The sequence below is a fragment of the Ictidomys tridecemlineatus genome, chromosome 8, assembly GCF_052094955.1.
Source record: "Ictidomys tridecemlineatus isolate mIctTri1 chromosome 8, mIctTri1.hap1, whole genome shotgun sequence".
Taxonomy (NCBI): Eukaryota; Metazoa; Chordata; class Mammalia; order Rodentia; family Sciuridae; genus Ictidomys; species Ictidomys tridecemlineatus.
In genome coordinates this window covers 113,538,215-113,552,655 of record NC_135484.1, presented here as the reverse complement: position 1 = coordinate 113,552,655, position 14,441 = coordinate 113,538,215, and the positions used below count along the sequence as shown (strand labels likewise).

The 14,441-nt window shown below is 42.5% G+C and overlaps 1 protein-coding gene and 1 long non-coding RNA gene across 5 annotated transcripts in view; one reads left to right on the top strand and one right to left on the bottom strand.

The window, feature by feature from the left end:
• Rnf8 (ring finger protein 8) overlaps positions 1–13,795 on the top strand; it is a 53,696-nt gene extending 39,901 nt beyond the window's left edge. For 3 of the 4 annotated variants that reach the window (XM_040282590.2, XM_078020082.1, XM_005318741.5), the window contains 2 exons: positions 7,900–8,104; positions 13,317–13,795. In XM_040282590.2, the coding sequence (XP_040138524.1) occupies positions 7,900–8,104; positions 13,317–13,333 (222 nt within the window). In that variant the 3' untranslated portion in view covers positions 13,334–13,795. Of the gene's footprint in view, positions 1–7,899; positions 8,105–13,316 lie in introns of those variants that run through there. The other variant, XR_002483253.3, reaches the window with a different exon arrangement.
• Positions 248–3,645, bottom strand: LOC144366226 (uncharacterized). The gene is made up of 2 exons (XR_013425204.1): positions 975–3,645; positions 248–915 (listed from the first exon to the last, which is right to left on the bottom strand). It is a non-coding gene; the product is annotated as an uncharacterized LOC144366226 (long non-coding RNA).
• Positions 13,796–14,441: the final 646 nt, after the last annotated feature.

The following is a 14,441-nucleotide window of genomic DNA, read 5'->3' as shown; positions in this document are numbered from 1 at the left end:
TAACCACTGAGACACTTCCCCAGCCTCCCCTCCTTTTATTAAATTTAGAGACAGGGTCTCACAGAGTTGCTGAGTCTAGCTTTGAACTCCGCCTCCTGAGTTGCTGGGATTACAGCAAGACATGATTTTGTTTTTTAAAAGGGAATTAATAATGTATTTGAATCAAAGCATTCACACACCTTCTACTTATGTCCAGTTGCCAAGGCCAATGTCTCGGCTGGCACCAGAATCACGAGGCACTCACAGCTTTGTAGGTTCAAACAGCAATTCTTTATTCCAGCTCTCACACCACCTCCACACAGGTCCAGGGGCAAACGCGTTCTGCCGTCTCCCGCACCAACCACCTACTCCACGAGGCTCTCTCCAAATCCCATTTTAATCTCACGAGAACTCAATGGGAACAAGCAGCAGGAACACCCTAATCCCAGCAATAATCTTCAACTTCCAACTTCCCTAAAACCCATTATCTTAAACTGGCAACGCCTTAAACTCAAGGAGCCGGTTACTTCCTCAAACCTGATCAGCTCTAAACCCGAATCCGCCTTGGTCCTTGAGCAAGGTCACCTTATTAAAGCATGCATGCAATGTTCCATCAAATGTCCTCTAAGCAGCATGGGGTACGCTTGGCAAGGAAATTTCGATGCGTCATTCCTACTTGGTAATGGCCCTCAGCATCTCCCCCCTTCTGATTAATTAAACAACAAGCAATGCGGCTTAGGACCGTGCCTGGTAGGTTGTCCAATTCAACATATGGTTCTTACCCGTCATGGGAGAACTGACCTTTACACGTCAATTTCCTGTCTTAGGTTGAATCCACTGCAATCAGATCAACCCGTCACTGACTACCGGTCCAGCATTCAGCCATGCTTGTGGATAGGCCTAAGCACCAGTGGGGGGGTGAGGTTCTTGCCTCACCTCTGTTGGCCCCCAAATTTAACCTTGGTGCCAGTGGGGGGGTGAGGTTCTTGCCTCACCTCTGTTGGCCCCCAAATTTTAGACCATCACTAGTAGAAGGGAGGAAGATACAGAAATGCCACAACACCAAGCCAATTGACGGCTCCTTTGGAAAAATTGCATCACTGGTGACACCATCAGCAAAGATGTCAGCATTACCACAATTAACATGGGGTGCGCTGGCAAGGAAATTGCATCACTGGTGACACCATCAGCAAAAATATGCCAGCAGTACCACAATTCGCTGCACCAGACGATAGTTCACAATGCATGCAACTGATATATAGTCCAGGCAAGTTCTGCAGGCAGTTCAAATCGGAGGAGTCTATCAATATGTCCATTTCCTCCCAAAGTAAATCAAGTCCTTGATTGAGCATTACTTGTTGAGTTATATTCATTGATGCATCAGTTTATACAGTTTACTGTGGTAGCTATCATAGAAGCTGTAGTTTGGTTTTCTTTGTCTTCACCGGCACTGGGATGGAGATGGGAATTCTGGCAATGATGTTAAAGAGACATTATCCTGAACAGAATTATTAAATATGATGAAAAGGAAAAGTGAAAGTAAACAAACAGATCTGTTAATCACCTTTAAAAACAATAGTAAGCAAACAGATCTGTTAATCACCTTTGAAAGCAATCATTAACAGCTGTTTAACTAATTTAAATTAAACCACTTAAATCACGTGAATAAAAAAGAAATTCGGATCCATTTTTTCATGAGCGCTCCTCATATAAAAATATGGACATACACACATACTGACATGCAACACAAAACAGTGCAGACATAACATACAACACATAAGACAATAATAACGGCCTTGTAGCTTTACCTAGATAAAATCTCCATTGCAATGTTTAAAAACTCCACAGTCAAAAAATAAAAAACAGTCAAAAAACAAAACTGATCAGAAAAACATTAACCTAGGTTTGTATGAGCTCAAAAAATAAAATAGAACTTTACGATGTGGGAAAAATGCAATAATAAAATAGATATTGAAAAAAAAAAAAAGGCACCGTGGTTAATCACTGTCGCAGATGTAAGAATAGCCAAGCTGGAGCTCTGGATTTCAGCTGTTATGGATTTCAGTCAAATCATCTTCTTTTTCTGTAGAAATTGTTTTGGTTAACCTCTCTGGAATCCAAATCGGCTGCTGTTCTCCCTGTGGGAACACACAAACGGAACCCCGACTCCAGACAATAACTGGGTCGGGACCTTTCCATTGTCCTGTTAGAATATCTTTCCAAAGTACCTTAGGCTTATGTACATTTTTCGGATACATATGTCTTTCCGCAGCACTAAGTCCTGATGAATCCAAATTTAGAAAGTTTAGAGTAAAAAGGGTTATTTTAAGTTTATCTTTGGGGGATATATACCCCTTTCCAATTCCCTCTTTTTGCTTTAATAGGTATGTTTTAATAGTTTGATGAGCTCTTTCAACTATGCCTTGTCCCTGTGGATTGTATGGGATTCCTGTTATATGAGTAATACCAAATGATGAGCAAAATTGTTTAAAAGATTTAGACGTATAACCAGGACCGTTATCAGTTTTTAACTGTTTAGGAACACCCACAGTGGCAAAATTTTGTAAGCAATGAGCTATAACATCTTTAGTTTTTTCTCCGGCATGAAGGGAGCCCATCAAAAATCCGGAAGAAGTATCAACTGTAACATGTAAATATTTTAATTTTCCAAATTCTGGCAAGTGTGTGACGTCCATCTGCCAAATATGGTTAGGTATCAGTCCTCTAGGATTGACTCCAAGATTAACTTGTGGTAAAAAGGTCACACAATTTTGACATTGTTTTATTATATGCCTGGCTTGTTCCTTAGTTATTTTAAAACGCTTCTGTAAAGTATTAGCGTTAACATGAAACCTTTTATGAAAATTTGTAGCTTCTTCTACAGTAGAAAAAATATGTATATCATGTGTAGTTTTATCTGCTAAATCATTGCCCAAACTAAGGGCTCCAGGCAATCCTGTATGTGCCCTGATATGTCCTATGAAGAATGGATCTTTTCTATCCCAGATTAGACTTTGTATAGTGGAAAACAAAGAGAAAACAGTAGAGGAAGGGGAAATCCTACCAGCATCTTCAAGGGATGTTATAGCATTAACTACATACTGGCTATCAGAGAATAAATTAAATACAGAATCTTTGAACATCACAAAAGCTTGTAGAACTGCATTAAGCTCTACCTTTTGAGCTGACTGTTTGGGAACTAAAAATGTAAAAGTTTGATCAGGGGTAACTACTGCAGCTGTACCATTATTAGACCCATCAGTGAATATATTTGGAGCATTCATGATAGGTGTTTTTCTTGTCATTTTAGGAAAAACTACAGGATGCTTAGACCAAAAAGACAACAAAGGATTAGATGGTAAATGATTATCAAATGAAACATTCGATTTACACATGATTATTGCCCAAGTATTTAATTCATTAGCTAACTCATCAATTTGCTCCATAGTATATGGAGTAATAATTTTATTGGGAGAAATTCCAAACACTGTCTTTGCTGCTCTTATACCTTTGAGTATTAATTGTCCTACAGCCTCAGGATACCTAGTAAGAATAGTGTTAGGAGAATAAGATAAATGTATCCACAATAATGGACCTTCCTGCCAAAATACTCCTGTAGGAATATTTCTTGTTGGTAGTACAATAAATAATAAAGGCAAACTTATATCAATTCTATCTAAATGCATATTTTCCATATATGTCTCAATAATTTTTAATGCCTTTCTAGCTTTAGGAGTTAACATTCGGGGTGAATTTGGATCTGATGGACCTTTTAGAATATCAAATAAAGGTCCCAACTCTCCTGTTGGTATGCCTAGATAAGGCCTTATCCAATTTATATCTCCCAACAACTTTTGAAAGTCATTAAGTGATTTGAGTTGATCTACTCGTATTTGAATTTTAGGTGGACGGACCATGGTTGGGGATAATAGAACTCCTAAATAATTAATTGGAAAATTTAATTGTACTTTGTCTATTCCTATCTCTAGATTATAATTTTTTAACAAGTTTGTAAGTGTGGCATAACATTCCAGCAATGTGTTTTTATCTTTATGTGCCAATAATACATCATCCATATAGTGAAATATTTTTAGTTCAGGATTTTGATTTCTAAGTGGCTGGATTGCTTTATTAACATAAATTTGACACATAGTTGGGCTGTTAGCCATTCCTTGAGGGAGTACTTTCCATTCATATCTCTCATCAGGACCTTCATGATTTAATGCAGGGATAGTAAATGCAAAACGTGGACTATCCTCGGAATGAATTGGAATCGAAAAAAAGCAATCTTTAATGTCTATAGCTAAAACATGCCACGTTTTTGGTAAAGCAGACAATTGAGGAATCCCTGATTGAGCAGGTCCCATAATGACCATTTCATTATTAATTGCTCTTAAATCTTGTAATAATCTCCATTTACCCGATTTCTTTTTGATAACAAAAATGGGAGTATTATGGGGAGATACGGAAGGTTGTAAATGTCCTTCCGCTAATTGTTGTTTGACCAGATCATGGGCTACTTGTATCTTTTCTTTAGTCAGGGGCCACTGAGGAACCCACACTGGTCTTTCTGATTTCCAAGTAATTTTGATTGTCTCAGTGGCCCTTTCTGAAAATCCAACCCATGTCTGTCTGTTCCTTGATCTATTTGAATTGGCGCTGCTATACCTTGTTCTTGTTTTCCTAATCTTTTTTCTTTCCTGATACCTTGTCTAGCCCTAGTAGTGGGCACATTAGGATTGATGTTATTTGTTAACATCAAACCTAGTTGATCTAGGACATCTCGTCCCCATAAATTAATAGGAAGGTGATCCAAAACATATGGCTGTATAGTTCCTTCACATCCTTCAGGATCCTTCCAATCTAATACCATAGCACTTCTATGGGGATTAGTCGCCACTCCTAGGCCTCGAAGCGTTTGAGTGGCTTGTTGTAATGGCCAATGTTTTGGCCATTCTTGAAGAGATATGATGCTAAGGTCAGCACCTGTGTCCAGCAGTCCATTAAAGTCACGACCCTGAATATTTAGTTTTAACATTGGGCGAGAATCTAAATTTAAAGACAACATAGCCCAATCTACACCTGTGGAGCCTAATCCCTTGGAACCTCTTTCTACATTAAGACTAGAGAACTTATTATGTAGGCTGGGTAGTATTAACAACTGTGCTATTCTATCTCCAGGTGAAATTACTGATATACCTCCTGGAGAACTAGCTATAATTTTTATTTCACCTACATAATCGGGATCAATTACCCCAGGACTTATCATAAGTCCTTTTAATGTAGATGAACTACGTCCCAACAATAAGCCTACTGTTCCTTGGGGAAGAGGTCCTTTTACTCCTGTGGGAATGATTTGAACTCCCATCTCTGGAGTTAATACTGCTCTGGCAGAGGCACAGATGTCCAACCCTGCGCTCCCTCGGGTTTGTCTGATGAGGGATTTAATGGACAATGTGTCCTGGGCACCACCCTGATGGGGTTTCTGGGTTCCTCCACTGCCCCGTATATTTGTGGTTGTGGGCCCCGGAACATTGGGCCCCCCGGTTCGTTTTTTGGCAATGAAGCCTGATGCCTTTCTCCACGATATCGTGGGTAAATACCTGATCCTTGTCCGTTTTTTGATAAGGGAGTACCTTCTATGGTGGTTTGAGAACGGCATTCATTAGCCCAATGTCTCCCTCTACGGCATCGTGGGCAAATACCCGGTATTCTATTCCTTTGATTTCTAGTTTTGTTAAACCCTCCTCTTATGGGGCAACTCCTTTTAAAATGTCCTGTTTGTTCACAATTATAGCATGTTTCTAGCCTGGCATCTAAAGCCTGTTGTACTGCAGCTGCCAAGACTTGCCCTTGTTCATTAACATCTCTACATAATTTAATATATGTGTTTAAATCTTCATGTCTCCATGGTCTAATAACCTCTCTGCAGCAACGATTTGCTTGGTCATAAGCCAGTTGTTTTATTAATGGCATTGCTTGTTCTGTGTCACCAAAAATTTTGGCAGCCGTTTGAATAAGCCTATCTACAAAGTCAGCGTAAGGTTCATTAGGTCTCTGTATTACCTTAGATAGCTGACCTTGTAAATCTCCATGTCCTTGTAAAGTCTTCCATGCCCTAACTGCGTCTGCAGCAATCTGTACATATACAGCAGGATCATATTCCATTTGTTGCCGCTGACCCTCATAAGGTCCCCTTCCTAATAATATTTCAAGACTTCTTTGAGGGTAACCGGCTGCTGCATTTCGCCTAGCTGTCTCCATGCAAAATTCCTCATTGGCAACCTTCCATAACAAATATTGTCCTCCATTTAGCACAGATTTACACATGCTAGCCCAATCTGCTGGCGTCATGTCCAAGTTAGTAATGGACTCCACCATGCTTACCGTGAAGGGGGCTTGAGGACCATAGGTTGTTACAGCCTCCTTTAACTGCTTCACTGTGTTAAATTCTAAAATACGGTGAATTCGCCGCCCTCCTGCCTGTTCAAATACAGGGCATGCTAATCTTTGAGGTCCTGTCTCAGGATCCCATCTATCAACTACGGGGTTTGAGGGCCACTCAGCTGTCTCCATCGGTGGGGCTGTTGGTTGAATTACACCCTCTGGTAAAACGGAGTTAGTGACAGCCTCTTGTTGTGGCCTTTTTTCTAATAACCCCCTTTCCTTTAAATTTTCTCCCTTTCTCTAACTAGCTCGAGAGACCTTCTCTTTTGCTTGACCTAAAATGTCTTCCTCCATGGTCTGAATCTCTAACAATTTACTTAACACTTTTTCGGCTTCTTTTTTAATAATTTCTAATCTTCTATAAAGATAACGCAACCCAATAAGATAACACAAAACAAAACCACAACTGAATGAAACAAAAACTGAATAAAAATTCACTGTATCAATTTTCTCTTTCTCGGGGCTAACAAACTTCAAACCTTGAGCCAACCATTTTTCCCAGTTTGCCTGAGAAATTTCTAGGGATAGGCAGCTTGAAACAAAAACGAAATAAATCAAAACAAGAACACATTGTTTTTTGAAATGGTCACCCATTCTCTCGCCTTCCCTCAGGGGCGAGCGATTTTACTCACCTCCAAATTCAGACGTTCCGCGTACGGGCCACCAAAATGCCAAGGCCAATGTCTCGGCTGGCACCAGAATCACGAGGCACTCACAGCTTTGTAGGTTCAAACAGCAATTCTTTATTCCAGCTCTCACACCACCTCCACACAGGTCCAGGGGCAAACGCGTTCTACTGTCTCCCGCACAAACCACCTACTCCACGAGGCTCTCTCCAAATCCCATTTTAATCTCACGAGAACTCAACGGGAACAAGCAGCAGGAACACCCTAATCCCAGCAATAATCTTCAACCGCCAACTTCCCTAAAACCCATTATCTTAAACTGGCAACGCCTTAAACTCAAGGAGCCGGTTACTTCCTCAAACCTGATCAGCTCTAAACCCGAATCCGCCTTGGTCCTTGAGCAAGGTCACCTTATTAAAGCATGCATGCAATGTTCCATCAAATGTCCTCTAAGCAGCATGGGGTACGCTTGGCAAGGAAATTTCGATGCGTCATTCCTACTTGGTAATGGCCCTCAGCATCCAGTGATATCTGTTTGCAAGTGGCTGATCTTTCTGGCAGTGGTGGAACTTGGTTTGTGGAACAAAACAGGCAAATCAGCATACATGAGACCTGAATATGTGACTTTGATCAAGTCTAGGACCTTAACTGAGTTTATGGCCTTTGAGAAAGGAGGAAATGAATTGTCTAATAAGAAGTTTAAAATTTTCCATCACCAAGGATAATTCTAATACCCCTTGTAAGCCTTCCAGATAGAACTGTAGCCCACTTTCCTTTTGGCCTTGGAAACTAGCTTTGAGAAAGTAAGCATAACAAGTGTGATTCGTATCTTCCCATTCCATCGTAGGCGGTCACCTTGAACTGTGCCCACAGTTTCTGCTCCTACTGTATCAATGAATGGATGAAGCGGAAGATAGAATGCCCCATTTGTCGGAAGGACATTGAGTCCAAAACCCATTCCCTGGTTCTGGACAATTGCATTAATAAGATGGTGGATAATCTGAGCTCAGAAGTGAAAGAACGACGAATTGTCCTCATTAGAGAACGAAAAGGTGAGTGGTTCTGAGAATCCCTGTCCCTCAACAGAGGACCTATTTACTTCTTAACGCCAACAGATGGTTGTTATTGTTGAAGAAAAGAGAGCGGTAGGTAGAATTCTTGAACTAAGGACAAAGGTAGAAGAAATGCAAAAGAATAAAGGAAGTTCAGATAATTGAATGAGAAAGAGTTAAGGCAGAAGTAACCTCTGCTGTTTGAACATTGGAGAAGTGAAAAACTTAGGTAATTGTTCCTTGGTGGTGAAATTAGAGAAAAAGAGATCTGGTTAGAAAACAGATCATTTGCTGCACTGGAGGTGCTGTTGAGTTGCGTCCAGGGGTTGCAAAATCCTTGAGTTGTGTGGACAGTTTCAAGTAGAATGTGTGTAAGTCACAGATTCACAGCTTGAAGAATGCCCAAAGAAAACACATACTGGACTTATCCATAAGAATCACAGCTTAATTAGACAAATTGGATATAATGTTAAGCTAAAGAGATGTAAATATAATCTTGCCGCGTGTGATGGCACACACTTGTAATCCCAGCAGCTCAGAAGGTTGAGACAGAAAGATTGCAACTCAGCAGGACCTTGGCTCAAAAATATAAAACGGGGCCAGGGTTGTGGCTCAGTGATAGAGCCCTTGCCTAGTATGCATAAGGCACTGGGTTCGATCCCTGGCACCACATAAAAAAACAAAAGCAGGGCTGGGGTTGTGGTGTGTGCCATTGCACCCGGCTCACTTATTCTTTAGGACCAGTGTTTCCCACTGATACCTCTGTGCTGTTGCTGTTTGATCCCCCCCAGGTTTTTATCTCCAAGGTCCATGTGATTTTCCCTTGCTCTTCCTTCTTGCTTCCTATCCCCCACTCCCCTAGAGCACTCACCTAGTATGTGTGAGGCACTGGATTCGATCCTCAGCACTACATAAAAATAAATAAAATAAAGATATTATGTCCAACTACAATTTAAATTTTTTAAAAATATATAAATAAACTGCTGAAGGAATAGCACAGTGGCAAAGTGCCCCTGGATTAAATCCCTAGAACCAAAGGAATAAAAAATATACAAATATAATCCTGCAGTTAATCTGGGGATCCAGCAAGTATCACAGTCAGAGGGAGTTTGGATAAAGAGTTGGGGAAGGGATGAGTAAGTTTCCTGAATGAACTATGCTTCTGTAGAGAATAGCTGCTCATTTAATTGTTGTCACCACACTTGGAGCCTGTAGAGAATAGCTGCTCATTTAATTGTTGTCACCACACTTGGAGCCTGTTGTTAAGGGCTGCAGAGAGCCTCTGTGCTTGAGACTTGCAGGACTCTGGATCAAGAATGTCTAGGCTCCGAACACAAGGATTGCTTATTGAATAAGAATCCATTGTGCATTAAAATAGCATAGATGTGATTATCATGTTCAGTCCCTTAAATAGTCCAGCACTACCTCCTGGGACAGCTTCAGAGCTAAAGTGCTGTGATGTCAATTGGCTCCCTGTAATAGGTCCACCAGAGCCTGGGAGCTCACTGCCCTTACACCTACCACCTGGCCATTTGAAGCCCGTGTTCATGAAGTTCTTGGTTGTACCTTTCTTGAAGTCTGGAGAAGCTGGAAGATCTTAGAGGCCAAACTGCTAAGAATAGAAGCTTCCGGTCACTGCTTTCTTTTCTCTAGCCCTTCAACAGATGTTAGCCATTTTGAGTCAGGCCAAGAATCTGACCCTGATTTTCAAGCACTTATGGTATGAAATTGGCCTTGGTTGGTTAGCCAGAGTAGATCCCAGCAAGCTCAGCACAGAGCTGAGGACTGTGAGTGTACCTGAGCTAGGTGTGCCCAAGGAAGATATTCTGACCTGTGGAGGTTGGGGTGAACTTCATTCATTCTTGTTTTTTTTGGTGGAGGGTGGGGTTATCAGGGATTGAACTCAGGAGCACTCAACCGTTGAGCCACACCCCTAGCCCTATTTTGTATTTTATTTAGAGACAGGGTCTCACTGAGTTGCTTAGCACCTCGCTTTTGCTGAGGCTGGCTTTGAACTTTTTCCTGCCTCAGCTTTCCAAACTGCTGGGACTATAGGCATGCGCCACTGCGCCCGGCTTGCTCATTCTTTAGAACCAGTGTTTCCCACTGATACCTCTGTGCTGTTGCTATTTGATCCCCCCCCCCAGGTTTTTATCTCCAAGGTCCATGTGATTTTCCCTTGCCCTTCCTTTTTTGCTTCCTATCCCCCACAGGACCACTGTATTAAACATCAGGATAAAGAGATAATAAGGCCTCATCTCAAGCCTCATAGCACTCACTGGTGGAGGAGATAAAGGCCGTAGACAGGGCAGTGAATTCCACAGCAAGTTGCTGTGAAAATTCAGGGAGGGGGCCACGTAATTTGGCCTGGGCAGGTGGAGGTCTGAGAAGCTCCACAGAGGATATGACTTTTGAACTGAGCCTTAAAGGTTCCCTAGGGGATTTGTTTTCCAAGCAGAGGAAACTGCACAAGCAAAACAAAGAGGCATGAGAAAGGTGTGACCTGTCTCCCACCCCTGCCTCATGTGTCCATATGAGACAGTATTTACATGGTGCTAGTCTTACAGGACAGCCAAGGCTTAGGAAGTATCTACTCAGGCCAGAAAAATACTTTCTTTTTTCTTCCCTCTTTGCCATGCCCTGGGAATCCAAATTTAATTAGAATTAGGTAATGACCTTTGACATATGAAGTATGCTGGTTGTTGCCTAGGTGGGGACACCCATGTGCATTCTTGGCCTGGCCTGCTGCCTAGGTTCCTTCTCACAGTCCAAGCACTGTAGATGACTTCATGAAGCATTGGGAAGGGAAGGAAGAGCCCCATATTCTATGTCCACCTCTGTTTCCCTTACACAGTTCATTATGCAGAGAAAGCACCAAATCCCGCTTTTCTCTCGAGAGGTTACCTCTTGCCCTTTCTGGTAACCGTAGGGACTACACAGGAAACAGAAACAGCCTCTCCTATTGCATGCGCTTGCTGAGAACAGTTCTGGCAACCATCTCAGTTTCTGTAGTTATCACAGTGAATGCAGCTTTGAGGTTTTCTCTAGAGATAGAAGTTTCTAAAACCTTATTTAGGGAAAGATGTGCCAAAGGCAGCTTCATGGGGCTGCAGTATGGAGTTTAGAGAAAATTCTCAGTTCAAATACCAATCCTCCTTGCATGTTCTAGGGCCAGTTGAAAGCTGATTTAATCCTTTGTGCATGGGAATTTTTTAAATGGATCAAATTTAGGATCTAGAAACTCGATTGGCAAATGTTTGGTGTTATTAGTTCTTACTTTGTGGCAGGACCCTGGGCGGGGTTGCTCTCACCCATGGACTGCCCGGGCTGACAGCCTGTGCTTCGGTTTCACAGCCCTTTCTCCCTTAACACCAGAATGTTGGTTTGAGGCTACTGGTGAGAGTGCACTTCGACCTTTGTGAACTACAGAGTGAACCACACCCTTTATGACTCTGTGAGACAGAGGCTCCTCCAGAGTTGGGGATTTCTGGAAAGATGCACCTGGCCCACAGCTCTGTCCAGGTTGCTGGATGTTAAGAGGAGAGTGGTCCAAACACGGGACAGGAGCAGCTGGCAGAGTCAGACTCTGAAGTATCTTCCTGATCTTGCCCATCCTCCTTTGCTGACATGTTCAGGGAGTGACAGCAATATGGTTATCTGGCAAACTGTACCCACCCAGAGAGAATACTTGTTAATAGGTCCTTTTAACTTATCTAGTCCTGTTCTGAGGGAATCCAGAATTATATGCATGAAGTATTACTGCCTACCTTGTATAGGACCTCACTCGCCCAAGAGAAAATGGCTCTCATGCACACACTGAAATAGTGTGTAACATTACTCTAGGAAGTTTTGATTTTTAAAAACGTATCACGGGATAGAAAATGAATGATCTTGTTACTCAAAGGTTTTATTTTTCTAATACTACCCCACCTTTCCCTCTCTGTTCTTTTGTCTGCTATTATCCTTTTCTTGTCATCAAAATGGGATCGTCCTCTGTTTAGCTTACTCCCCTTGTCACCCATAACTGACGTCTAGGTATGCAGTGTGATGTGGAAAGGGCATCACAGGAATGTCCTCCCAGTGCTTAGTGGAGGGCAGCTGTGGCATTAATCGGACCATGTGAAACAGCAGCCAGAATCCTAGGACTTCAGATTCCTTGTTGAGGTGTACTCCTTGTGATTCCAGAGCCATCCTTCCATAAGGAGGCCAGATTCCCTGAGTTTAGTGCTCAGTGGAGAGGGGTCTTTTTCCTTTCACCAAAAGCTACCACTTCCCTGCTAGCCCCTGGAAAAGCCTCCACAGCTCAGGAGAGTGGCTTTCCTGGATACTGTTAACCCTCCTTCATTGAACCCTAAATGCATAGACAGTCGAATTAAAAAAAAATTGGGGGGGGTTATAATTAGTTATACGTGACAACAGAATGCATTTCAATTCATTGTACACAAATGGAGCACAACTTTTCATTTCTCTGGTTGTACACGATATAGAGTCACACCAGATGTGCAGTCATACATGTACCTGGGGTAATGATGTTCATCTCATTTCACCATCTGTCCTGCCCCCAGTCCCCCTCCCCTTCCATCCCTCTCTTTGGCCCAATCAAAGTTCCTCCATTCTCCCCACAGCACCCTGCCCCCCTTATGGATCAGCATCCACGTATCAGAGAGAGCATTCGGCCTTTGGTTTTTTGGGATTGGCTTACTTCACTTAGCATGATATTCTCCAGCTCCATCCATTTCCTGCAAATGCCATGATTTTATTCTCTTTTAATGCTGAGTAATATTCCATTGTGTATATATCTCATCGTTCTTTATCCAATCATCTATTGAAAGGCATCTAGGTTGGCTCCACAGTTTAGTATTATGAATTGTGCAGCTATAAACATCGAAGTGGCTGTAGACAGTTGAATTTGAGGGAACTGTGCCTGGCTAGAGTAGAGAGGTCAAAGGCTGACCTTGACTGCCTGCCCCTTCACCTTTAAATAAGCCCTGCGGAGGCCAGTGCAGGAGAGGGGAGCCTGGAAGCTGCTGGCCCAGAGGGACCCTGTTGCTGCCGGGGCAGTAACTTCAGTCCTCAGCCCCTCTTGCCGCTGGGCACAGGCTTTGAGCAGAGGGTGACATGATCCAACTTGTGTTTATCCCTTCCTTTTGGCTGCTGTGGGGAGGAGGGAGAGAACTCGGGCTCCTCCTTATTTCTTTTTTTCTTTCCCAAGCAAAGAGATTGTCCTGAAGACCAGCGTGAAGGACATTTGAAAGACTCCAAGGCGATGGGAGCTGGGGATGTTCTTGAGGAATGTCTCTGGGTGTGACTCGGGCCACTCTGGAGGTCATCAGAGAAGCCACGTGGGACAGAGACTGAGTTAGGAAGCCCTGCGTCACCCGCCTCCGTGATGGCCAGCTCTGCTGCCATCGTCGTCTGAAGCACTACCAGGACTCAAAGCACCAAGTGCTTCAGGGTACTTAACAGACTGCTTCACTACATGTTGGATGGGTTATTTAAGTTGTGTTTTTTGTTTTTGTTTTTTTAATTTGTTGTTGTTTTTGATACCTCAGAAGCACTCAGTTGATGTTCGTTTTGGACAGTTGGGTGTACCTCATGCTGCCCCTAAAGGCAGCCTGTTTTTGACAGTCTAGTTTCTCTCTTCTTTGTGAAAACAAGATGTCATTTCTTGGAAATAAAATGTAAAACCTATCGGTTGCTCAGCTGAGCTTTGGCGTATTTACCTTCCTTCCCTTCCAGCTCCCAGAGAGTCTCACGAGTAAACACTGGCAGCTCATAGATCACAACCAAGAAAGTGACTGTAGCAGATGATAGACTTCAAGTGAATCTCAGCCTGAGAAGCCAAGCCCGAGATCCTGGCCACGTGAGGGGGCCTCTGTCGTGTTCTGTTTTTATTTCAGAGTCTGGTCACTACTTAACTTGTTTTCAGGTTCCTTGCCTTCAGCTGGTGTTCTGAAGACATTTCCATGTCTGTTTTCCCAATGTCATGAACTCAGGGTCAGGGATTTTTCTTTCTTTCTTTCTTTTTTTAATTAAAAAGTGTCTCCTTTCTGCTTCCCCCATTTTGTGTGTGGGGTTTTTGGTTTTGGTTTTGGTAGTTGGGATTGAACCCAGGGATGCTTTACCACTGAGCTACATCCCCAGTTATTTTTATTTTTTTCTTTTGAATCAGGGTCTCACTAACTTGAAATCCTCCTGCCTCAGCCTTCTGAGTAGCTGGGATTACAATTGTATACCATCACACCTGGTTCACCTCCCCTTTTTAAACAGAAGAAAAAAAGAATAAAAAAAAAAACATAGTTTTAATGTTTGGGAGAGAGACGCTTAGGACAGATTG